The sequence below is a fragment of the Phalacrocorax aristotelis genome, chromosome 2, assembly GCF_949628215.1.
Source record: "Phalacrocorax aristotelis chromosome 2, bGulAri2.1, whole genome shotgun sequence".
Classification (NCBI taxonomy): Eukaryota; Metazoa; Chordata; class Aves; order Suliformes; family Phalacrocoracidae; genus Phalacrocorax; species Phalacrocorax aristotelis.
Window position 1 is genome coordinate 96,388,762 of NC_134277.1, and position 27,714 is coordinate 96,416,475.

The 27,714-nt window shown below is 36.5% G+C and overlaps 1 protein-coding gene across 6 annotated transcripts in view; it reads right to left on the reverse strand.

The window, feature by feature from the left end:
- Window positions 1-27,714, reverse strand: part of PTPN3 (protein tyrosine phosphatase non-receptor type 3) — a 174,335-nt gene that overhangs the window by 19,850 nt on the left and 126,771 nt on the right. For all 6 annotated transcript variants that reach the window (XM_075084418.1, XM_075084419.1, XM_075084422.1 and 3 more), the window contains 10 exons: window positions 27,443-27,619; window positions 16,151-16,174; window positions 13,671-13,869; window positions 12,647-12,724; window positions 11,635-11,691; window positions 6,699-6,855; window positions 4,795-4,961; window positions 1,885-1,975; window positions 1,561-1,622; window positions 542-688 (listed from right to left, as the gene is read on the reverse strand). In XM_075084418.1, the coding sequence (XP_074940519.1) occupies window positions 542-688; window positions 1,561-1,622; window positions 1,885-1,975; window positions 4,795-4,961; window positions 6,699-6,855; window positions 11,635-11,691; window positions 12,647-12,724; window positions 13,671-13,869; window positions 16,151-16,174; window positions 27,443-27,619 (1,159 nt within the window). The remainder of the gene's footprint in view (window positions 1-541; window positions 689-1,560; window positions 1,623-1,884; window positions 1,976-4,794; window positions 4,962-6,698; window positions 6,856-11,634; window positions 11,692-12,646; window positions 12,725-13,670; window positions 13,870-16,150; window positions 16,175-27,442; window positions 27,620-27,714) is intronic.

Here is a 27,714-nt window from a genome sequence, read left to right on the forward strand (position 1 = left end):
AATTTTCACTGTATTATTCTGAAATTAATGAAGTGCTAGAATTTATTTAAACATAATTAAAAGAATTACCAGAGCTATTCTAGAAAAGAACCTGCAACAAACTAATGCAAGCTAAATTCTGACCACCAGCATGCTAAAACTAGTAAGTAGTGTAATGGCAGACTTGTTTGAAGCCAGACTGCAAGTTTTGTTTAACCTGCTCAACTCTTCCAAATGTCTGCCGAATCATTAGAATAACAACTGCAACATGGAGCCCAGTTCTTGAGGGGAAAAGGACAGCACACAGTACTTGACTGATCAGCAAAATGGAGTCAATGCAGTGATTTCTGTTTATCAGACTGCTGGTTTGTTTTCAAAGCAGCACAGAAAAGAAACTTGCAGGGTATCTGTTCCTCTAAGTAGTTCAGAAAGCCTAGGCTTCAGAGATAGGTTTCATCAGAATAAGCTGGCCTATTTTAGGGTTATTTAATCACAACAACAGGGGGAAAAAGTCTAAAGGCACAGTAAAGTTCTTCAGCATACAAAGAACCTGAACACTTACCCGTCCTCGTTCAGTTAGAGTTGTTAACATGATGATCAGTGACAATTTGTGATCCCACACTACTTGCCAGAAATGTGCACATGTGTGTGGAAGAGGCCCTTGAGTAGCAATGTACCTGTTCACAATGCCCACAGAAGGAATTTCCATCTGTAAAGAGGAAGAAAAACCCTATGTAAAGTTTGCTGTCACTACTCAAGTACTATTTATCTTTAATCCAGCATTTCATTCAAACAGAGTTGAGGGAAGATTAATGGAGCAAGCTGAGTAATAAGGTAATCAAGGTTATTTGTTATGTGAAAAAATCTTTAAATGTTTTATTTACACCAGATGTATACTATAGTTGTTCATGCTGAACTAGGAATACATGATTAATAGTGAAAATGTATTTGAGCACTTGCTTTCCAAATTTTCTTTAATATTTAGTAAGGAATAACAGCAAGGTATACCAAAGGTACACTAGCAAAAGCTGTTTATTGCCTGATACTAGACACAGCAAGTTAACAGTTGATTCTGTGATTTAGGTGTTTAACTTAAGTATCTGACACAAACGTGTGTGTGTGTGTGTGTGTGCGTGCGTGCGTGCGTGTGTGTGTGTGTGTTTGCCCCTCTTCTCCCTGTCTCCTAGGGAGAGATTAGGGCAATCAGGACCCTACTTTATCTTCTGGAACCTTCATAGCATAGTTGGTAGCCCATAAGTGGTTCTAGAAGGAAAAAGGCTTATTTTTAACCTATAGGAGACCACCTCAGCATTTGCAGTATGTGGAAAGGTAAAACAATTTTACTGCATAAAGACCCTGCATATATATCAGTGTATACCACATGCTTGCATCTACTGTATATCAGGACGGCCACTTGTTTCATTAGAGACACTTAATGTTTTACATTATGAATATTTACATCTTTTACATTTACAAATGCCCAAAACATAAAATGAAAAACCTTTATTCCTTAAAAAGGCTAAATGAAGTCTACTATTGTAATACAGAAAGTGGGCAAATACAGGTCTCCATATGACTTACATTCACGTAGTTTGCATTAATGTAGTCTTCATCTCCTTGCAATATTATCCTTGTGGCATCATCTGCACACAAAAAATAATGAAGAGGGAATCAAATTAGCAATGAGGGGCATAATTCCCTTTTATTAAGTCAAAAACTGAGGAACTGCACACACACAAACAGCAGAATACAAACCAAAATAGATAACCTTTCAGAAAATAAAATTAATAAATAAGACTGAATATATAATGAAACCTTTAATCAAGTAGTTCAATACAACAGTTTTATAAGTTCTCATTTAGATGATAACGTAAAACAGGCAGAAAGTCTGTATTTAATACTCACAAGGCAGAACATCTTTGTATCTATTCTTATCCATATTCTGAGGTACCTTTGCACATGTAACAGCTAATCCTGGTTTCTTTCTGTAAAGTTGCTGCAAGACAGAATGAGAAATGGTAGGATTCTGAGGGTTGTGATTATGATATGCACACACACAAAGTAGATTCACATGAAAATACACAGACTGAAAAAAAATCTAGTTATTTTATTTAATCTTTTTCCTAACCACCTGCAAAATTAACCTGAGAGATTATTTATTTCTTAACATGACAAGAATTTCTGTTATTGCTAGCCCATCATCATCTCTAGAAGAATTTCTAGGAAAAAGAAAAAGGGGGGGAAGTGTACGAGTCTGATATAAACTGTTTCCCTGCAAGGCTGTCTTTTTCTTGTAAAACTATGCACCAGAAGGAAAACAGAGGTTGAAGGTGGAAGAGGTGTGCAATAAAAGACTTCAGAGGAAAAAAATAGCTGCAGACCGATATTTTCTGGAATTAACTGTAATACAAAAAATTCAAACAAACTTCTATTCTCTGGACTACAGCCATCACATTCAATCCTGCAAGTATCTGAAAAAAACCAAAGTCTCAATGTATTACAATCTCTTAACATGTGACTCCCTTCTTTTGGGTCAACCCCTATCTTGCAAACTTTATCCAGAGTAAGTGTAGGCATACAAGTGTATAACTAAAAATAAATTTTAGAGGTCAAAAGGCATTAAGTGCATCATACAAGACAACTAGGTACAGAGGGGGAAAATAATAAAAAACAAAAAAAAGAAATGCAATTACACAACTACAGTTTTTCTGTATTAAATATACATGAAAGCAACTTACAACTGAGTTACATTAACCTGGCTGTGCCAGAGTTTTATATACTTTGTTGAACACTTACCAAAGAGCTCATTATATCTTACATGTTTAATGAAGATTTAGAATATGGTTCCACACATAAAATGGAATGAAACAAATAGGAGGCTTAAATCCCCTGCTTTGGTTGAGGGAAAAGGAACAACAGAGAAAGTTCATTCTACTGTGAGATTTACTGAATCCTAAGACTTGGTATCACAGCTCACCACATTTTTCAACTTGAACAGCATAAACAAGCCATGTGAGAAGAGAACTCAACAATACGTGTAACTGAAGGGCTGCTGAAGTTATAACTCAAGTTCCATTTTACTGGAGCCAAGTTGTGATTTCTGCTTTTTTTGGAAGACTAGGAAGAATAATTTAACATGAAGTAACAATTCTGGAGCTTCATTATTGTTGCCTGGCAAAAAGTAATTTGCCGTTGACAGACTACTTAAATTCTGCTTAAGTGGAGGAAGATATTCTCGAAAAACTTGATTATTTATAGTCTTATAGTCTATAGTCTACTGGCTAATTATTTACTATTTTACTAATGTGAATGGAGAGTTTGAGAGCCACCAAAGCTGATGAGGTGACATTGCAAATTTCTGCTTCTAAAGATCACTAAACAATGCACTTAAAGAAAGAAGGCCACTAAGCTGTCCCCTAGTTTATTAGATTTCAAAAAATTTTGTGCTTTTTTTGTAACATCAGTAATACCCTTTTATAAACACTGTCAGGAAAAAGTCGTAAAGGATCAAATATCCTATGAAGATTATTACAGGAGCTTTGTGCACAAATTCAGTCAACAACTTTGATAATTAACAAAGCATTGAAAGGGTAGTTCATATCTTTTGAGTCACTGTTTCAATAGCCAACAGACTCATCGCTGTTGCTGCGTTGGAATGAGTGCTGTGGATTTTGGAAAGTAGTTACGAAACATTCCTTAAAAAAGGCGAGTCTTAACTCTGGCAATTCTTGGAAACAAAGCAAATCTCAAAAAAAATTGGTTATGCAATAAGCAATACCACAACTCTTCAGCCACCACCATTAAGTCTTAAAGCATTTGAAAAAAATAGTGAAGGAAAAGTATCACAATGGGGAAAAATTGTATCACTGTCCTACAAGTTTTCAGTGTCAGAAAGGTTACTCCAGAACTCAATGTGAAATTTTTAAGTCATAATAACCAAGGTTTCTTCAAAGTTACTATAAATGTTTAGATCCACAACAGCAAAACAAGCACAAACATATATACATTGTACTCCCTTGCCATTAGAGAAGCAGCTAAATTATCTTCTGGAATTTCTTACACTAACACTGAAGGAAGTAGTTCAATAAACTATAAAAACATGTTATTAGTCAGTTTTCTATGACATTCATTGCTAAGATGTTGAAAAACATGACAAACATTAATTCATTAATCTATACAGCAGTTCTTTGAAGTCTCATCCTATATGCAGGGGAATCCCACCTACAAAGTAATCTGCCCAGGAAGTAACCATCAGTGTTTAGGTTGCCAGGGAGTATCACCACAGAACTGGACATTAAATATGTCCAGCAAACAGAAATTAACATTCCAAGCCTTCGATATCAACTTCTAAGAGAAGATGATGAGGAATGGTCAAGCTGGTCCTGTCATTCCATGAAGAAGGCAACATATGAGAACTTGAAACCCTAACTTAAGGTATAAAAGGTTTTAGAAATGTCACTGAGCAGCATGGAAAAAGAAACAAAGTAGAAGACTGATCATTGTCAAAACCCCACTATTCTACTTAATAAAAGAATTAAGAAAATAATACTAATTTAGTGACCTTTGGGTACTTAAGCTAGAAACATATTAATTAAAATACATTTTTCTCATCAGATGATGTTTTATGCAAGACTGGTAACTTGTTCTTCCCTATCCTAAATAGTGAAGGGTGAAACTGACGGGCAAGTCACATTCTTGCTCTCTTGAGATAAGACTCAACAGGAGCAATGAGACTTCCAATTAAGCTTTTTCATTACTTGCTGGTCACAGTTATTGATCTATATTAATGGCATTTGAGAATTGAGTACTACTTACCTCAAACTGAATAAGGACAGTTCCACTTTCCAGCCCTTTCCTCAGCTGCTCCATAGACTCCTCCAGTGTATCACCACCATATTCAGAACAGAGAGGAAGAAGAGATTCTGGGAGATTGTGGGAATCAGCTTCGTCTTCTGATTTAGGCTCCACAAACTGTTTAACTACTGAAAGATGTATTGAAAATTAAAATCTATTACATACAGCAGTAATATGTTTGCAACACACGTTAAAATCTACCAGCTTGCAAGAACAACAAAGTTTGCAAAGACAAGGCCTCGGGAAAGCAACCAGCAACACATTTAACTGCATTTCTCTATGTACTATATCACTGGAAACTACTAAGAGTAAAATGTCCTTATGACCTTTCAGAAAATGAAACTCCTCAAGGTGCCTATCTATGAATGCAAAGAACTTGAATTCCAAGCACAAAGTTTTTTTTGCTGCAACCTTGTCTTACCAACTAACTGCTGAATAGCTTCATGAATCACACCATCCACCACAGTAAAACACAAATGAGTTTTGCCTAAAAAAGTTTAGAGCATAATTAATGGAATATCTCTATAAGAAGCTTTTATAAGTTTGGACCCCCAAGAGCAAAACAAACACAAACACACTGATACTGTACTCCTTTGGCATTAGAGAAACTACTGAATTATCATTTGCAATTTCTTATGTTAACATTGAAGGAACTAACTTAAAACTACAAAAAATGAAGCAGTTTTCTATGACATTCCTTGCTAACATGTTCAAGAACATGACAAACATTGATGAACTAATCCACACAGTCGTTCTGTCTCTATGAAAGCTATTGTGTCACCAAACGTGTCCAGCTGTGGTTATTCTCTGCAATGATCAGAACGGCTCATACTTGCCAAACATCAGAAAACGGGGAGCTGTTCGTACTCACACCTATACAAATGACTGGCATGGGGCCACAGGTTATCTTTAGCTAAGAGCAGACTTCTCTTATCTGCAATTAGAAAGGGGACTAGAATAGTTAAGGGAAGACTAAATACTGCATAGAGCCAGCAGAAATGCCTACAATAGAAGCAGGACTGTTCAGGGAGAACACCACCAAAAGCCCACCTGTCTTCCTAGAGACACAAGAAATTTTAAATGAAGTAAATGCTACAGAAGTACATAACATTTAGGTAGTTTTATTCCCTCCTGTTTCCCAGTGACGCATAATCCCTTCAGATTTTTAAGTCTTAATGTAATCAGAAACTTTGTGCAAAGCCCTTCCATAATTGTGTGTGTTAAGGTCTACCATAGCTCTTCAGGAAAGTAATAAAACAGGATTTTCACATCATCTGAACGCTCTTGGGATCTGCATGTGTTTAAATACGGAGCAAGGAATACCAAGCTGGATGGGTCCCCGTATTTTAAATGCACAGGTTTAAGACCCTGCATATTTCAGAGATTGCCTCCTGTTTGCTGGCAGCAGTTTAGCAAGTAGCCAGCATAGGTCAAGCTCGGTATTGTCGCAAAATATCTACTGTAAGAAAAAAAGAAGCTTATTTGACTTGTTTCATTGTAACATTGTACTGGGGAGCTGCCCATGGGTATTTGCAAACATGCAGTTGGGGATTTGTGAAATTATGCTATGTTTTACAAAAACCAAACAAACCATCCCAAACTTTTGCAAGGGACTATTTGTTCTCATAGATTTTTAGACTTAAAAAGAAATTCTAACTTGATAGATTCTTTGTTGCAGTTGTGAGAACCTATAAAATTAAAACTATTTGTACTACTAATTCAAATGCAGGGAGATCTACTCTTTAGCACAGACCTATTCCCAATGCCCTGCGAGCACATCTGTGTAAACAGAAGAGGTTATATCACCAAGCATAAGAGCAACAGTCTCAAAAACAGTAAAAGTGAATAAAAATTAGCCCAGTTACCTTTCCGCCTGACCAAAAGTGCAAGCTCTCTTGTGTGAGATTCTCTGCTGGCTTTTATGAACATGACCACCTGGTCATGCGTGTGCTCTGAGATATCTCGGCCATTAATTAATACTATCTGATCACCTTCATTCAGTTTTGGAATGCATTTATCAGCCTGTTTCAAGACCAAAGAAACACATTAATGTCATTGCATCCAGTCATGTAAGCAGGAAGACATCAGGATATTAAGTTCATCACATAAGCAAAGTCTTCAGAGTTCTCCTGACCAGGTTTCATCTTCTGTTTCAGTTCTATCAAAGTATTCAGATCTAAAGCTGTCTTTCTTGCTTCAAAGCCCCTCAACGAAGATGAGAAACAGTTCAAACAGCATACTGACAGCAATAAAAAGAATTTGCATTTATCAAACAGCCATCACCAGATTGTTCTTAAAGACCTAAATTTCAGACTCCAAGCTGCAACAACCACTAGTTACAGCCATTTGCACATGAATTTCTGGAAAAAGTGTTTTGGGTACATAAGATAACACACTTCAGTTTTTATGCAGTGAATACCGAGAAGTCCAAACATGATTTTGATGAACATAATTTAGAGTAACGTGACATTCCCCAGGCATGCCCTTTCTAAAATTTAAAGAAATCCATACACATTTCATATTTTTGTTATTTACCAGATTCTTGTCTGGTGGCTAGCAAGCGATATTTACAGAGAACGTTCTGCCTCACTTCATTCACTGAAAGTTTTAACAAGATGATGCAGGTACATGCTCAACCTATGATGCTCAGGTACCCTGGCATTTGTGACAAATTCTTTTGCTACCCGTGCTGCAGACAACACAAGCAGGGTTTTCCCCGTCTCACATGAAAAACTGCATCATGGCTTGCCTTGGATACAGTAATTTAGATTGACTTCTGAACTCTAGGTTTTGTTTGGCTATTTTCTGCCACACTTCTTAGTATGCTTAACTCTAGGTCCAGTGTAAAGCAACTAAATCTATGGCCAGAATACAATGATGATGCTACGAAGATTATTAAGGGACTAGAGCATCTCTTGTATGAGGAAAGGCTAAAAGAGCTGGGAGCATTTAGCCTAGAGAAGGCACACGAGGGATCTTGTCCATATATATAAATACTTGAAAGGAAGGTGCAAAGATGATGGAGCCCGGCTCTCTTCAGTGGTGCCCAGTGACAGGACAATAGGCAATGGGCACAAACAAACACAGGAGGCTCCATCTGAACATCAGGAAACACTTTTTTTTACTGTGAGGGTTACTGAGCACTGGAGCAGACTGCCCAGAGACATTGTGGAGTCTCCCACGTTGGAGTATTCAAAAGCTGTCTGGACATGGTCCTGGGCAACTGGCACTAGGTGACCCTTGGGCAATGAGGGTTGGCCAAGATGACCTCCAGGTCCCTTCCAACCTTCTGTGATTCCATAATATGAACGTGCAGGATTCTGCAACCTTTGAGTGTCAAGTAGTGTAACAATTTTATTTTCATTGCTATCCTAATTCTTATTTTGTCTAGGAAGTACTCAGCTACACAAGAGTGATATACATACAACTCCATTTCATTTGTAATATGAATGAGACACAGACCTTTACTGTTGTTCTATATTCACAGTTGTTCCCTGTAGTTTCTTAATGCCAGCACAGGTTCCCTGAACTTTATTCATTCAATGTTATTAGCCCTATCAAAAAAACAACGCCAACCCCCTAAATGTGAACAAGGTGTTCTAATTAGCCCCAGCCATGGTTATGCCTTGCACTGATGGCTCCTAAATAAGTTTGTGATGTACTACATTACCAAGTAAAAAATAGGAAGAAATGGAAAGGAGAAGTGGTAATGATAGAACCAACAAAAGAAATGCAGAATAAGAAAAGAGGCAAGGATATGAAGGAGAAAATAAATTGGGAGCCACTTGTGTCCAAGAATAAAGTAAAAGGAAAGCAAACTTAAGATATGTATGACTGCCACAAAACAAATGAAGAAAGAAAGAAGAGGGAGAAAAGAAAGAAGCATGTAGCAGAAAGGCTGCTTAAAAAGAAAAATTTAAAGCTTCCCCCAACTTTTTCCAAAGAAAATAATGAAGGATAAAGATTGACAATGATTAAAAAGAGAGACAAACGCAAACAGAAGAAGAATGGGAATTAGAAACAGACATGGTGTTCCTCAACACCAATTTAACTAGGTATTCAGAGCTCCCCAAAAGCTCCTTGCCATATTTTGTACCATTTACAAAGGCAAGACTGAAGAATGAGACTACGAATGACTGATTCAATCATACTAATATTATTGTTTGAGAAACAAATTAGTCTCTAGTGATACAAAAATCATACCGGGTCAGTCTAGGAGAGTCGAGAAGTCAACAAGAACATGAAGGGAATGGTTTCTGATCTCCTATATGTGCCTATAATTTAGATTTCTTGGCTGGTTGCTGGCTATTATTCTTTATTACAGATGAAGATTAATATCTTTGCTCAAAGAAACTTTGTTAATCATGTGACATGTTAATGCCTCAGCTCTCTTACTTGAATCATCTGATGACATAAAATATAACCTGAAGGAGAATTAATTCCTTCCATATAAGCATAATTTGTAGATTTTTCAGATACTGAGCTTTTCCAGCCAATTAATTATGTCAAAGGCTTCCTGTCCTATTGACACACCCAATGTTTCATTCTATGCTAATCACCTTGTTATTGCTCCAAGAGGCATGCAAACTATTTTTCAATGAGAAGCTCTATTAAAAAAAAAATCATAATGACTTCTTTAGCACCATAGGATATTAATACTGTTTGTGAAAAAAATCAGTATAGGACTTTAGTTAAAAAAAGTACCAGATGCAATAACTGGTTTTTCAGATTTAATGCTCTCCATCCTACAATCTTCCCAGCATACTAGATTGCTGCTATATTAGGGTTTTTTTGTGTGTGGTTTTTTTTTTTTTACTAAAGAACTTTAGGACTTGAAAGGGAAAATAGTGACTTATTTTGGTGAGTAGATTTGCTTCCCCTCTTCCACAACTATTACAGGTTGGTGTTTTTTTTTGTAGCAAAGTGGGAAAAAGTGACCTACAAACCTGAGAAATAATCTTAGCAAATAATATTAACTAACAGGACCCCTGAGGACAATTTACAGTGTAATGAATGAATCTAGAGCAAGTTAAAATAGTAGCAAATACAATAAAGGAAAGGCATCACTGAGCTAAAATAACCTAAAAATGCATTCCACAGACAGCTTAACTTGAACTTTCAGATATCACCTACATTTCATTAACAGTCAAGAACAGGTGAAATTTAGTTTATGGAAAACAATATAATCAATGTTAATACTGCTATGCTCTAAAAATAAGGGTTTTTTTTCCTCTTGCTGTAACATGATGTGATTTCTTTAACAGTGCTATTGAGTATATTATATTGGATAACTGTTTCCAATTTATTCCCTGACCCTTGATAACTTGCTCGCTTGGTGGCTTACTAGGCTAGAGAGCTAGCTGGTCACTTGTGTCTATGCCTATGCCACTAACTGCAAACAATTAAATGAAGTCTGTAAGTTAGAAGTCCAGTCCTTTTCCAATCCAAGACAAAAAAACTAGATCAATACCTCCCAAAAGACAATCTGAATCTGTCAATGGAAACCACTGGCTCTGGAGAAGCATCTTTCATTCTCTGATTGTGGAATGAGCCTGTTTGCCCTACATTAACTTCAGTACCTCAAACTACCCTTAAGTTTGCTAGTTTGACACTGAATCTTTTTAAGGACTGTTTTATTTTCACTTTGTGGGTTTAAGTTATAATTTCCTACTACTCTTTTATTCAATAATTATTGTAGTTCATAAAGGAGTGCTATGCACTGCATAAGTCAAGCCACAAATCGTAAGTGTGACAAAAACAACTTCTCAGACAATCTGTTATAGCTTGATTTACATCACGACATGTAGATATCAGTCCTGTGACTGATTATCAAATTTCAAAAGAGTCTACAAGATACAGAGTAGGTCAGATTTTTAGAATTACGCCAGCAATATCACCTATCAAGGTTGCACTGAAATTATTTTACAAGACTTAGAAAATACACTTTGGAAGAAGGTGAGTGAAAAAAGTTTGAGATAAGATAGTGTGCATCTTCACAAATGTATATATTAATTATTTAGAAAAAGGTTACCAAGATGTTATATTACTATTTCACAATTGAACAGAATTAAATGGCTGTACTGATTCTGATGACTGTTCCACCTAGTCGATAAATATTTCCACAAGCAAAAGTCCATGGCAAAATGAGAGCAAACATTCTGCACGCCCTCTCCCATCCTATAAATATTTTTAGCCCTATGGTTTTCTCAGTTTATTGTGGTTTGTCCATTCAGTAACTGCTAGCAGGTTTTTCTCCCAACTATCTGTCCTCTCCTGACCACCCACAAAATTATTTTAACCACAGCAGCCTTTGCCAAGGAGTTTCACAGGTCTATCTTACACATGAAGAACCTGATTTTCACTAACTTAATTCAGTAGCCCATAGTTGTTCTACTGGAATCTGCTGCTCACAGTGCTTCTGATCTTCCAGATCTCTACTACATCTCCTTTAAACTAGTTCTTTTTTCTAGGCTGCAGGGGCCCAGACTACTCACTACTTTAATGAACACCGTTCCATGTCTCTCGCTCTTGGCCCTCATGAAACATTCTCCAGTTCAAGAGACACCTTTTGAGATGATGGGGGGAAACAAACATGCTTTCTACTGGTATCTTGTTCGGCTAACACTTCCATATCTTTTCATCTGTGGTTCAAGAAACAACCGGTCAAATCAATTTCTAAAGAGAACAGTTCAGCTGCTGTCTCATACTGGCTACGGGTTTCCAAATTCCTACATCTATGGACCTGTGTGAGTGGTGGAGGGAGTAAAAACGGGGGGGATTAAGTCTTAAGAATTTACTTACAGGTGATCCTGGAGTTATTCTTGATACCACTAATGGCATTTTTTGATCTACACCGCCCTAGAAAAATGTCAAGTAAATAACAACCATAAATATATCATTATAATAAGCATAAGCAGCATTTAAAACAAGTAATCATTTATTTTTGTTTTTATATAAATTTTATGCCCTATCATTATAGGCAGGGTTAGCAAGATTGAATTTTCATCAGTAAATGGGGCAGGGGGAGGGTGTGTTGTTTTAAAATCTACTGATTTCCAGTAACCTAGACCCAGTGTCTTTGCTTAGCCATATATTTTAATAGGTGATAAACAGTTCTTTGTCTAGCCCTACCCTTCAAGCAAGCCTAATTCAATACTTTAACTTGCAAGGTGGACAGTGGTCTTAGATGTTGCGATGAACCTGCAAGGGATCAGGCTGGATCAAAGTTCCCGACAACTGTACTCCCTTATTCTCTTTACGTGACATTCTATCACTGCCCCACCAATAAATGCCCAAGGTGAAAAGATCAAACTCCACCCCGATTTTGATATTATGGCTACTTTACACTATCTGCTTAAATAGAATTTCAGTGAGGGAATGTCCAAAATTTACAATAGTCAATTATCAACAGTAATTTCCATTTTCTTCATAAGTGAATTTTCACCACTCCAATAGGATTTTTAATGGATATATTCAACTGGATAGAACAAACTATTTAATACAGAGGTCCAATCTTCCAAAAGTTAATGCCTTAAATTAGGCTTCCACGTTCATATTTAAGCAGCCAAATAGGCAGTCTGCTTTGGAAATGTGCCATGCCCATAGCATATGCAACAAAAATCCACAGAACTAGTAGATGCTTATTTCTGTTGCTTTAGCATTTAAGGATTAGGCTGCCACTTCTAAAAAATGTTAGTCCATAAGCAATTTCTGTAGAATATACTGCTTTCTCCAAAGCATTGCATTAAAAATAAAGTCAAAGCACTGTATCTCTAAGAAGCATTTAAAAATAACTAAAAGATTATTGCTTTACCTTTAGATTAAATCCAAACTTCCCATCTTCATCTGGTATGATACGCACCAAAAGTAAGTCTCCCTCAATCAGGTCATTCTGCAATACATATTAAAAACAAACCAAAACTTGTCTAATTTTTAAAAGAAAACAGTAGCATATTATAAAATAGCGCATCCAAATTTAAATGTGCTGAACAAGAATACTCTATGTACATCCATGTTTAAAATAGGAAAAAGCTAAGGTTACAGAATATACTAATGATTGTAACCTTTTAAATTGTAAAAACAGTAACATACATAACAGCAAATATGTTCTCTGCTTGCTCTGTCCTCACACTGTTACTCTCATCTTAGCTTTCTCAACTGATAGCTGCTATTAATTCAATGTATTGTCTTTACTAAAGGTGACTTAAAAGGAAAAAAGTTATTCTGCTCTAAGGACTATGAAGTGGATACTTTTCCCCCAGTTTCTCTCCTTGTAAATGGGTGCATTGGTATCTTCTGCAAGAGATCCACAAACCAGAGGATTAAAAGTTGTCAGCAGCTACTGGACAAGCAGGTTAGGAAGCTGTTCAGCACCACTCTGAAACAGGCTGGAGAAAGGGGAGGAATGATCCTCTATCATAACGCTAGCAGGGAACAGCTGCTCTCCAGCCAGTGCAGAATTCAAAGGATGATGTTTAGCCATCCTGGAGATGCCTGGGATAAAGCAGAGTTGTGCCTGCTATCAAGACATACAGCAGCTTGAATTATCTGATCTTTCCGTGGAGGAGTAAGATTTAATCATGTAAGTACTCCCATTCCACTAGGAACTTCCCCTGGCGATGCTTCTGGAAACCTGGACACTATGGAAATCAATGTAGTTGGCAGGCTTGCCTACTGTACTGTGGATATATTCGTGTAGTAAGACAAGATTTATTTTTATTACTGCATAACATATGCTCATCCTGGAAGATAACCACACTTTTTGTGGGTTCTTAGTCTAGAGTTCAAAGCTACATTTAGTACTAGTTTTGACTTTAAAAGGCGGCAATTGACCATACCTTATCGCAGTAGTACTGACTGGAATCTTCCGTTGGGCTACTTTTTGTAACGTTGTCATACGTTTCCAAGAACTGTTTATCGACCCCTTCCAACGGATAAGAGCCAGAAATGTTACCAACTCCATTGGGAGAGTGAGCCAAGGTTTTAGGTGAGGTATGGGTCAGAGAACTCCGTGTTGGACTGTTTCCCAATACGTTCCTTCATTTTAAAAGAATAAATAAATATTAAAAAGGTGTCATTATCCAGATTTTTAAATTAAATAGTAAAACATACAAATGCACTGTCCAGTTAAAAGAGCAAGCCAACTTTACACTTCAGATTTAACACTTATTCTTGAGGTGCAGGGTAACAGGATTGAAGTATGATCTAAGCCCATCATTTGATCAGTGGACATCCAAAAGAATGGACAAAACAGAACTACAGTAGCAAAGACATTTTTAGCAAAGTATTTGGATGTTAGCAGTGAAAGGCACCATTGCAGTGGTACAGGAAATCACAGTAACATGAAGAGAACTGAACCCTGGGGGAAAGACACTTCAGTTGCCAATCCTACCCATGAAAATCTTTTGCTATCATTCCAGACATTCTTGCAAAGGACTTGTTTTTCCTCCCTCTTATGAGTGCCATCTCAACCTTATCCCTCTGGGAGAAGGTGCTTTGCAAAAAAGCCATGGAAAATTGTCAGAGAAATAGGAAATGAAGTAACAATGGAAGTTTTAATGACAGTTAATATTTTCTGTCCTTGAGGTAGCTATAATCATGAAGACAGACCCACAGTTAAATGGGGGGAGGGTGTGTGTGCAGACCTGTCCTAGTGTGTTAAGAACCTTAAAATTCAAGGATAACAAAAGCGGGTAAGTAAATGAACACCTCAAATCAGCCAAATTGCCTGGTCGTGCTCCAGGACCGCTCAAACATTCATTTAGTTACATGCCCTCTTCCGCAGAGATTGAAATGCAGACCTCTGTCTAACACAAGTAAACCCCTCCTTTAATTGGATCAAACTCACAGATACCATACATACGAACTGCTCTATCTTTATAAATACTACATAGTACTTTGAAAACCTCTGTCCTGGGGAAAGCTCAGGTATAGCTTAGACACTGTTTCATATCACTAACATGCAGTGCTGTGTATGGCAAAAACTGAGCCCTAGCTACTTGTTATTACCCCACTGCAGAGAGACCTTTCACTTACATGATAGATCACCGTGCCCAGTGGCAGTACATCTTGCAAGAATACTCTGCACTGCTACTGACAACCCAGCACTGCGATGAAGCGTATTTGATCCTTGGAAGTACACAGGCTGTTAGTTGTTTATTGCAGTTTATCCCTAAAAGCAACATCAAATTCTCACAGGGTTAAAGTAGCAGAAGCATACGCAAGTAAACCCTGGCACTGAAATTTGTAAAGTCAAGCATTCTTCTCTGCTCTGGTACTAGTCTATCTATGTGAGCTTTTCTGAACCATTTTCAGCAGCCACTGATAGCTGTTAATGAAGAAGTAATGCTTTGCTGTCGAGGAATGTAGCTTAGGCTTTTAACATACAGGAGTCACATTGCAGCAAACCTTAATGCAAACATTTATTTCTCAGCTTGTGGAAATCTGACTGCAAACATTAATATTCTGAAAGCTGCCATCAAGCAAACTTATTCTTGCCATAATATTTCTGATGTTCAGTTATATTCTGTGTACTTGGCAATTGGCATGAAGTGTTTTACGCAACTTTTGCGGAATTTTCAGTTATTGTAGAAAATATTTTTTCAGTGTTTGGGAGATATTATTCAGTTGGCACTCTCAATTTGAAAATACTTTGAAGTAGTGAACTATAACAACACTTAAAAGGAATTATACTGTCAAAATTTTGTTTTTATCTGACAGCTTCCAGTAACCTTGACGATTCCTGTGAGGTCAATGGTAAGCAAGTAGGTACACTGCATATGTAAATATACCTTATATAAATAAGAAAATATATAAGATATATATTTATATGTAATACATAAAAATACATTTAAAAAATAATTTTAAATTACTAAAATATAGACATTTTTTAAAAACAAACCACAAAATAACCCCATTTCACTTACAAGTTGAGATTGCAGATCACAGTGATTTTTTCAGTGTAGAAAAAAACTAACAATACCAGAAAAATATGACAAATTATTTCAGTTAATGCCTTCTGGAACTATGTAAAGAGTTGCCACATAAAATTACCAGTGGATTTTTTCAGAATTAAACTTTTATAACAGTTTAACCAACTCTTTTGTTAATAGTTATTAGGGGTGTATTAGGACTTAAGACTTTCCACATCCTGATACAAAAACTTCAAGTTTTTTGACAAATTTTTATAGTCTTCGTTGGTTGGTACCTTTGCGTCTTCTAACCATACAAGACCAGTAATTTGGAAAAATCAGATCAAGTTATGCATTTTATTATTAAAGCTACAGATTATATAGTAGAAAGTTCAAAGAAAACTCACTTTGGTGATTCTTGTTCAGATGACCTGTTAAAAAAAAACCAAACAAAAAACAAAACAAAAACCCAGTAAATGAATGTTTGTTAAATCTTAATGAAAACAATAAAAAAAGCCTGCATAAAAGCCAAAAGGTATGCTCACAGTAAATTAAAGAATACTTAATCCTACACTGGAAGTGTGAATCAGACAGTTACGGAATTTATGAAACACTCCAAAATCCCAGGGCAGCTCTAACCACTCACTTCCACTTTTGGCACAAGCCCAACTACAGACATCAGACATCTGCTACTGCAACTTATACTATGTAGGAGTTTACAGAGGCAATGATTTAGCAAGACACACTACATTATTTAAGAAAGTTTTAGATGTAGATCAAAATTACTATAGATGTCACTGTATTTCGTAAGAGTCAAACATGGCAAAATCTTAATGTCTAGGTTACAAGAAATAAGCACAGGCTGCTTCAGAAGAATTAATTTTCTTACACATTCTCATAATGCAAGAGCAGAACAGAGGTTGACAAAGAACTAAGACAAACCATATCTAAAGCAGATACACAGTTGAGGACAATCTAGTGCAGAAAAGAAATCAAAATTTGCCAGTACATAGCATTTTACAAGGCATTCAATTAGCTTAATCAGAAATCACCTGAAACAGCGAGCTAAACTATTTTACATCAATGAAAACAATAGCTGTGACACTAAGATAAATTTGAAAGTAAAAGGTACCAAAAAGGTGCTTGCAAAGCAAAGGAAGATTAAGGCAGATGGAATAGCTTTACAAATCTAATTAAGTAATGACCACAAAACCTGGAGTGATATAAGTCCATGCTGGAAAATACAAACATGAAGTAGTTTGGTTTGAATGTAGACTTGATGAATTTTCAGCTTACAGGAGGGAATTCACTGTATAGAGTTATATTTTCAATTATTCTTCTCTAAAACTACTTCAGTACTAAGAATCACATACTAAGTTTCATCAAAACTACAGTAAAAATAGCAGCATCAGTCTCGTTATGTTTCCTTACATGTATTCTACAATATGAAGACATTCATTCTTGAAAGGCAGAGATGGTGAAGCTTGATTCCCTAAGAATTTGTGGAGGTTCGGGCTGTGTGTACTTTTAACTTTAAGGTATTAAACTTATTTTACTGCAGTCATGCCCCGCTTCTGATTCCACTAACATCCAGCCCCACTCTCCCACAGATACCTCTGGTTCTCCTTGTTTGCAGTCCCCACGTTATTTTTACCCTCATAAGTGCCAGCAGAGCACAGCAGATCCTTTGGGAATGTGCACTCACTTGCTGCCTGATCAGCCCACATCTAAATGGAATAGACAACAACCACTGAACTGAACTGTAATTGCTCAGTGACAGGATAAGATCCGTTTGGGGTTTTTTTACTGCCAAGTCACTGACTTTTCACTAAACTTGTAGAAAACTTTGTATCTTCAAAAATTTGGCTCCTACATTAAATTTGACTGCAATTGTCCAGACATTCTAAGGTGGGAACAGAGGCAGACAGGCAGTGCAAGCATTATTTTCTTAGGAAGTCATACTAAAACTAAAGAAACATTGAATTTCTTTTCATTTAAGCTTTTGATTTCTTTGTGAGACAAAGAACAATGAAACTGTACACCTTTTCTGCGTTTTGCCACAGTGGAGCTACAGCTCTATTACAAATTCTATGTGGAATTCACATCGCTATAAGTTAACCCCTTTCAAAAGCCTTCACCAAAATTTACACCCCATAAAACTGTGATGCAAACAGATGCAATGTCCCTATTTTAATATATCTCCCCTCTTTCCCTGCCAACAGGGTGAGGTCATTTGAGACAGAAACCAACATGGGCTTCCATTCATATACTGTATATAAACATACAGCAAGTTTTTCCTCATCTGATCAATACACGTTTGGAGACTTAGATGTGGAATATAAATTCTTACTAATATTTGCTGAAGGCTTATCTGTTGAATTATTGCACTCTAATTCAAACATACCAGCTCTGAAAGATTTACTGAATCATTCTGTAACCTTTTAAAGTGGAAACAGGTAACGAAAAATTTGACCTACAAAGCGAAAAATTCAATGCTTAAAATTCATCAGGGACAAAGCAGCTGTGCTTCTTAAAGTCCTTAGTAGCTCAGCACGCTATAGCTGCAGAATTTTGATCTCCACAACTTATAGTATCTCTAACATTTAATTACTCCCTGATATGTTAACATGAATAACTAGATGATCTTTTTCTGGCTATACAGTATTGCACATTTCACTAATATATTTTCCTTATCTCATGACATACGACAGGACCATATTTTAAGTCAATAAAAGAGAACACTCACCAGACCAGCCATTCAACTTTTTCATCAAGAAAGAGTGCCCTTCCTTGCAAGGAGATAAAGCTTTCCATTGGTGCAGCTAACAAGCAAACACTTTAAAACTGCACGTAGTTTCTCTTCCTTAGTCCACAATATATCTAAAATGATGCCACTTCAATCTTTGACTCGCTATGGATTGCTGTGTCAGTGATAGTTTTATTATAAAGACTCTTTGCCCTAAAACAAAACAAAAAAAAATCTAACTCTCCTCCTTCTGTCAAGAAGACAGAAAGGAAAGGTCTTAAGAAAGACCCCTCCTCCCCATTTCAGTGCGCCCTACCAGGGTATTCCACTATTCTGAGAACTGAAGTTTAAAACTACGGCAGAGTAAAACCCCAAGAGAAAAGGGACAACTGAAACAATAGAACTGTAGCAAAACTCCGCCTTTACAAACAACTGAAGGAAACATCTGTAGGTTTATGCCCTTGTGGTGTTCTTGAAGTTCTTAAAGCTTATTTTACTGTAACACCTGCAGGGCTGGGGAGATTGAATGTGCCAGCACTTCCATTATCACCTCTTTTCTGAGAACTCACCATTAAAACTGGAATTATTACTCATAAGCCAGATATGCAGAAGATATTTACAGTAGCACATTTTTGCTGCCTTTTAGAGAAATTTTATACAGAATGACTTGCACAGTTAATCTTCAGCATTTCTACAAACAAAACAACTGTGTAAGAAGGCCATGTATATCCTTAGTACTGCATACTTAAGAGTACCATTACAGAAAAAACTTGCAGACTTCAATGGTATCCACAACTTTCAGTTATTTTCTGTAAATTCCAAACATCCACTGCCATGACCCATAAAAGGATACTTTCAGTTACTCTGCATTGCCTCTATGGACCATATTCCAGTTTATCGACTTTCCATAAAAGTTTCATGTATTCTGATACTCTGCAATTGCTCGGCTTGCTGCAAAATTTGTCTTACAACTAATTTGCAATTCAACTTTAAGACTTTTCTTTTTGGATGCAAAATGATTGTTTTTTGAACTGGCAAGAAAAGTGTAGTACATTTTAATAAGGATATATATTTAAAAAGGAAAGGTTTACATATAAGCAAAAATTTTCAGTATTTTCATGTATATTTGAGTGGAAGAGCACAGTAAACCTCAAAGGTCTATTAGTAGTAGTCCTGAGTTCTAATTTGAAACTAATTTAAATTTTCTGAGATCCACTGCCTAGTATTAGAAGGCCATCTTCCTTGAGAAAGACTGAAGTACGTGAACAAGCACAACAGTCTTTTGTGAAATGCAGAAGATTTTGTAAGAACAAGGAATTGAACACATCTGTGTATGATTAAGAATTAAAGATAACTAATTTTTTTTCATTATTTGCCATTTTCTACCAAGAAAGTAGTTACTAGGAGTTGGCTGGATACATCTGAACGGTACTTTCATCAACTGAAGTGCTTTAAAAATTTTGTTCATAAAAGGAATTATATTTTAGTTAAAGTAATCATGTATCCCCACAGTACATTCGCCAAAATCTCACTATGCAGCTACAGTTTATTGTCTATCAAAAGAGTAAGCTGAAAGAATTGAACAAATACAGCATACGTTCAGGAAGTCTATTTTCAGTGCAATACCTTCACCAGATGATGCATCACACTTACACCAGGAGCATATATGGACTTCCAGAAATTCATAGTATAGTGCAAGTGTATTTCCTTTTTGTATACTAGTTGATCATTTCATTTCCTTCCCCTCCAACTCTGGCACTGTACATGCTATGCCATCTATATCACCAGCAAAAGATAGTTTTAGAATGTAAGTTAGAGGTTTATAGCTTTGCAAGCATGTTTGATTTTAAGAGAAAAACTTATAAACGTAATATATTCCTGCATAACAAGCAGAATTGTAGACTCAAAGTAATTTATGTTGGAAGGGATCTTGAGAGATCATATAAACTCTTGTTGAAAGAACAGCCAACATCAAAGTTAGATGAGGACATTCAGGCCCTCATCATGCTGTGTTTGAGGTTCTCCAAGGATGGAAACACCTCCACCTTTCTGTCAATGTGTACCTTAACGTGATTTTTCTGGTTTTCTCCCGCTACTGTCTTTTGAGCATTTCCCTTACTGTAACCTGTGTCCATTGCCTCACATGTTTTTGCTTTCCACCTCCAAGAAGAGACAACCCTCTTTTGGCAGAGGAAGGCCAATATGACCAACACCACCTCAACACCCCTCAGCCTTCCGGTTCTCATATATCATATGCTTATGCCTATGACTCAGGTTTATCTCACTAATCAGTGTATGACTTTGAAGAGATCTATAATGCCTCATCTGTCGGTATGGGTTTTTTTAACTGACTGGTACTATACCTCATCACTTAGAAATGCATTTTACGATAATCTTTCTGAAATACAGGTTAAACAGAAAATTTCACAGCTGATCTCTTCTGTTAGGCCACTGAGTCAGCCCTAAAAAACTACCAAAACACTTGTTCCTATGCAGTCTGCTGTTCTAAACCAAGGAGACATTTTTGGTTGATTTAATTACAGAGCAAACAAGGGAACTGAATACAGTTCAAGTAGCAAGACCCTCCACACAGCTTTATCAGGTTACTTTTCCATGTCAATAATCCAGGTTTTTCCCTTAAAATAACATCTTATGTACATAATTAAATTTATGTATTCTTACTAGCATGTCCCCCTTCCACTCCGAAAAGGGTGTTCAAAAGCATGAAAAAGGGCATTAAGAAACAAAGCAACAGCTAGATCAACACTCCAAACTCTTCCACCTATAGTATAAAACTTTTAAAAAACACAAGCCATTACACCTGAATTTACAAGGTCAAAAATGAGCTCTGCTCCTCACATAAAGGAGAAATTAGTCCTGCCTAGATAACATGAATAGAATTATCCTGAACCTGTTTGTTTCAGTAACCCTTTGCTTCTAATACCAGCTTACTTTAGTGAGACAACACTCAATTAAGGGGCAAGCGTGGGTGTTGGTAGCAACATACAGTCTTCTCACAAAGCTGGATTAAAACCTTAAATCCATGAACAGGGAAAGATTGGAATACACTTTTTCCTTTTCATAGGGACTGGCTGAAAACCATACAGCTTCCTGCAGCTGGTTGCTCAGAGGTTAAAAGTATTAAACAACACAGTGTTTTCAGTTTTCACTTGACATTCATTCACTTTCATTTCTCATTTCACTGTGAAGTGTGAACATCTGTATCACACCTCAGGCACCATGAGATGCTTGAGAAAAAGGAAAGGAACACACAGGGAAAATTAAAGTTCAAAGCTCCTTAAACGCTACTCAGTTACATGTCTATATTTTCATGGCAAACCTTGGACCTTGGTATTTTAAGTTCACCAAGTGTTTAAAATGCGTTATTTTTGAAACATTTAAATCCACAGATCTTCAATTTACAAAAAATAATTGAACATAAACAAAACCACAAACTCATTTTAGTCATTTCAATTTTCACTCATTTACCTGAAGGAAAAGGGTAAGCTAGTTTCCTGCAATTTTTTTTCTGTTCTTGTAACAATTCATTGGCAAAGGATGCCACGAATGAACTACTGGGTATGACAAGCTCTAAGTTACATTCCATATGTATTATCTATATTTTAAATTTATTTAAATCAAATGTCAATATTGAGAACCAGAAATTGCACTGGAGATGGACAGCAGAGTCTTTCAAGACAAAAAATTGCCATCAGATAAAAGATCAAGCATGCCAGAGTACCTGATTGCAAAATATAATCAGCCTATTGCCCCAGTTAAAGCTAAATTAGATTTGAAGGTTACGGCTTAAATTGAAGACATTCTGCAATTTCCCAACCTGGTTCTGAAGCAGTGTCACAGACTTCAATATAACTACTTCATTTTTACTGTTGCCTTTTGCCCTCAAATGACACAGATTGCATTAGTGTCGCGGAATGGCACATTGGTAATGATTTGCACCTCTACACCAGAAAAGGCTTTCCTCATTCCAAATTTGGAAATTTTAGTGGTACCTTTATCAAGAAAAATTGCAATGGTGGTAATCTTCAGAAACCAGACCAGGCTAAAAAAAAAAGGGGGGGGTAAACTTGATTAAAAGAATTCCCTGCACAAGTCCATCAGCCTGCCTTTAAAAGTGACCAGCTGTGGTTTAAACCTGTTACACTGAAAGGGAAACATTTTATTTCAAAGGCGAGCCCTTCCAGGAGCTTTATGCAGGCTACCTAACAGGACAACAGATGGTCGGGATGGGTTGACACCAGGTAGCCTGTTGGTATGACACAACTTTGGCGGGGGGGGAAAAACCCAAAACCAAAACACACCCAGACAAAACCCACCCAAATTAAAGAAGCTTTTCAGTAGAAATAACTTTAGAAATAAACCCTCATAATATAATTTCATTTATTTTCTATCTTAAAGGAAAGCCATAAGACTTCATATTCACAACTCTTTCCTAATGCATACCTCAGCATTTAAGGACATCTGAAGAGAAAATATGTAACCTCACAGAACAGACAGGTTTTCTATCTTGCTTAAAATAAGAAATGTAATAAGTCAGTAGCAGAAGTGCTTCAACAAAGAAAATGCAAATCAAGAAAAACATCTTCAGGGAAGCTGAAGCCAAGACTAGGGAAAGTGAATTTTAACTGAAAAACAGTTCTCAAACAAGTGCACTTACTAATTAGTATGTTTTATCTCAAGATTATTCTTGAATTCATTTTAGAACAAAATAATAGTACCAGCATGTGGATATGTATGCAGCCATGGGATAAATATAGTGACAGAGTGAGCACAACATACAGTCAGAAGATAGACTAGATTACCTGTTCTGAACTGGTGAGGCACAGCCATAACAGAAAGTGTGGTATAACACAGAAAGCAACCTATGAGACTTCGGAAGGCTCAGTGTGGGCTCCATGTCTGTGTTAGTGTTAATTTTTCAGTGGCAGTAGCAGTCGGATGAGTCGGACAGCAGCAGGGCCACAAAGAGGAGAGGGAACTGACAAGGGAAGCTTTCTTCACAAAGGCTGGGGAGCCCTGGGCTAAACAAAAATCCTCTTGAAGTCCTCTTCAGCACTGTCTTTGATGACAGGTTTTGTATGCAGCTGTGATTTGAGATGGTTGGCTTAGACAGGCAAACCTATTCATGCCCTGTGAATAAAGCTCTATTTAATATATGTTAATTTGGGATTAGAGCAATTTTTTGTCTATAATACATATGTAATAGACAGCTCCAATCTTTTCTGCGGGCACTAATCGGAGAGAAAAATTGCTTTTTTTCACTATGTCTGAGCCTCAAATTGTACTTGAATGTGAAAGTACCTTAGATAATTTGGGTAGCAGAAGCAGTCTAGCTACACCAACACGAGACTCAAAAGCTTGCCCTGGTTTTCTCTAGTTCACCTATGTGTGTAATTTGCTCTGTTTTCTAATTTCCTTTTTTCCAGTCACAGCCTGTAGGATATACCTCATAAAGTTCTGTTAGAAGGTAGAATGGTCATACAAAGTACATTTTTAAAATAATGACTGTATTCTTCAGAGAAACAATATAGTAAACAACAAAATATTCCTGGCTCCCATGTCCAGCATGCTTATTTAGAAGTATGTAACAGGAAACATAGTTCTAGGTATTGACATGTCGATACAGTACAGCACATTTAAAGAAATGGAAGAGAAATGTTAATAGCTGATGTGTTTTATGCCCTCTAAACTAAGAGGTATTCCACATAATTTGTTTTATAAATTGTGTACTATTTCATCAAAAGAAAATAGAACTTGATTCATTCCTTTAAGCGAGCAAACACAGCAAGACAGAAAATCAATTATTAAGAAAATAATTATAATTGGTATTGTCAGGAGGTAAAAAACAGTATACAGGGAAATAAAAGTACAGGTGTATGTACTCTGCCAGCTGTGGTGGCTTCTAAAGTTCAGATATCCACCAAGGTTCCAAACGTGCCTTGGCAGAATTAGGAACACAATAAGTCTTGTTATATAAATTTCACCTATATAGCTGTGTCAAAAAGCACTGTATCACAACAGATCTGTTTGAAGGCAGGTCTGTGTTGGACCACGTGTCATTTGACATAAAGGACTTTGGACATTACCCAGGGGCCTGAAGTCAAACAGGTGAAAACTATCCCCCCACCCCTGAAATGCTGATGGCAGCCTGAAAAATAGAGGAGAGCCATATCCTGTGCTAATTGCAGCTTGCACAGTCTTGAGCTTCAGATACAGTACATGAAATTGATGTAAATGTACTTAGTTTACAAAAATCAAGCAGCTGCATGATTATAAGATTTGAGGTCCCAGAAGTAACAATTCAGCAATTAAAAATTAGCATCTCAGTTGTTTGCTAGCAGCTCAAAAATTTTCAGATTTTTTTCACATCAAAGCTATTCATTAGTTACAATTAGCAATAACTAACACCTTTTCTGATAGAGGGCTCTTTTTTTACTGTCTAGCCTGCCATCTGAGACTAAGGACAACATATATTAGCAGGACTATGGGAAGCTGCTCTTGGCTATCCTCTAAGGAAAATTAAAGCCAGATTTACAATTTCAATTTTGTTCTATAACTTGTTTCAGTTACATCAATTCAATCTACGGAAGACCAGCATGGCAAAGATGGGTAAATTGGCTTTATTGGTTCACTGCAAGGTAATTTATAGTTAATATCTAAATACTCCTGAAATGTGGCAGAAGTTCAGGACAAGTGTTTGTCATATTTAATAATGAAGATACACACTTCTTTTTCCCTCCACAAAACAGATTTAGCTGATAGGGCAAGATTCCCTCTCTCAGTAAACCATTCCGGGAAAGAAAGATTTGACTACACATATATACTTAATTTAACTTTACATCTTTCAACAAGGGAAGTGAGGCAAGTAATGACTACTGTAAGAATATAAAAAAAGAACTAGAATGGGGACTAACAAACTGTTGAAGACCTCAGTGTAGAGAAGAAACTTTTTTTATTTGTATGGTTATTGTATATTTTACCTCAGTTGTTAAAAAGGAAAGTATTAATGACCATTTTACTTCATGAAAGTAACAGCCAATACAATAAAGGATCATTCATTCCATGCATTACATTCTCCTTTCAAAACACAAAATTCAAATTTAAATTAATCAGATTTATGCAAGCATTTTTGCAGTTATCTGTATCTGCAGTTATCAAATATTATAAACATACCCAAGAAACCAAGAACGTGTTGGGGATAAAGTGTGTAGAAAATTTCATTTATGTGAGGTAATAACAGTAATCTTCGCCACAGTAAGTGATATTACTCAGACACAGCATAGTCATTTAATGCTCAGAAAATAAATGAATGTGCTATTTTCAAATTTAGACCATACTGTTTTCACTGTCTGAGAAACACAGAAAAGCAGGCTTTCCTACTCCATTCTTCATAGACATAGGAAAGGTGAAACGGGAATCAAAGGAAAAAAAACTACAGGGGAAGAAAAGAAAAAGGAAAATAAAAGAAAAAACCCAACAGTACTAATTGGCAGGACACAGCCTGCCAGTCACAAAATACAGCATGCTAACTTAGTTTTCTGTCTACAGCTTCTACCCTCACCATCTCTTATGGTCTGGCTCTCATTATTTTACTCAGAAAATACTTCTAAAAGTGTATAATCTGCAAATGTTAAGACACAGGAAATATATAGTTTCTTGTCTATGACTATTCACAACACAGAGGCATTGCTTTTATATATGATCATGCCTATTACTAACACTACTAGTACTAAGGTTCATCTGACTTCCAGTCAAAAAAATAGAAAAACAACTCAAAACACCACAGTGACAAACTCCAAATATGCATACATGTTACTTTTCCCCTTCTTTCATAGAAACCTCTCTGCTGTAATATAGTAACAATAAATAATAATAATAAATAACAATAAATTACAATTTGAAGAAGACTTTAAATCCAGAGTTAAAGCTACAGTTAGTAGCTTCTCACTGTCACAGAGGTAGGTGAGTCCTATCAGCTTCCATTAATACATTGCTTCTCAAAATATACCTTGCCTTAGTTACTAGGGATCACTAGAAAGCATTATCCTTTTTAACATTACAAAGGAACCTGCATTGCAATACATAGTGTTCTCCTCAGCTGAAAGCTTTAAAGTAGCTCTATTTTCTTTTTGAGACTGAACAATCAATGACTTTGTACATTATTTCTGAAGTTAGTATTGTGGTAATCTGAAATTACTCATCAAGAAATGCCTCTGTAAGATAACAGTGAACCCACACAAAATAGAATACATGAGCAAACAAATCATCAGTGCACAAAGATAGGGGCTTCAAGCCCTGTAAGCAGAACTAGCAGTGGTTAAACTGCTGCAAGGGAGAACAAGTTGGTCTTCAAGGAAGACAGCAGAAATGCCCCAAGGCAAAAAGCGGAGATTGCCTTTAGACTGGCAACCTACAGTTCATCTGAGGAAGGAAAAGATGGACAACCACTAGCATCATTATGTTCTTGTGTTTACTTAAATGCAGTGACTCTTCCAGCTGAAGATGCTGAGCTTATGCTGTGGAATGTAGGTGGCTCTTAAGAGAGTTCCATAGGTGTTCCCCCATCAAAAAAAATAAAGGAAGAGTTGATAACAAGAAGGAAAGGGATGCAGAAGCTACTAGGAAACAGGATATTGCAGATATGAACAGGCATGCCTTAACAGCTTCTCTAATTTTACTGAGGACTCAACTACTGAGAATCATTTAGGGATGAAAGGCTGGTTTGTTTTTAACCTGTCATTTTGTACCATGGCATTTGCAGTTTAGCAATTTGTCAAAATAAATTTATGAAGACATTATGTTTATGAAGATATAAAACTGTTTGAACTCATTTTAATATTATAATGAACGATGATTGTTTTATACTAAAGCTGTTTGGTTTTTTGTTTGATTTTTTTTAAAAAAAAGGCAAATTGTTTGCAGAAGGCCTTACCTCCTCTGTGGACTACAGTTCTGAGAGAACTCCGAATCACTGTCCTTTGATGTTGGAGAGCCTTTATATGTATAAAAAACATCTTCTGTTTCGGTAATATAACTAATCTCATTTGTAAGGTTATCTACAGATGAGTGTCGTGGTTTACGAATTTCATGCCGTAGTCTAGGACTCCGCCTTAAAAACAAGGAACACAAACACAAGTTGGAAGATCAGGATAATTCATAAAACTTTATGCAATAGGATAGAAATTACACTTTGAATCTATGTCC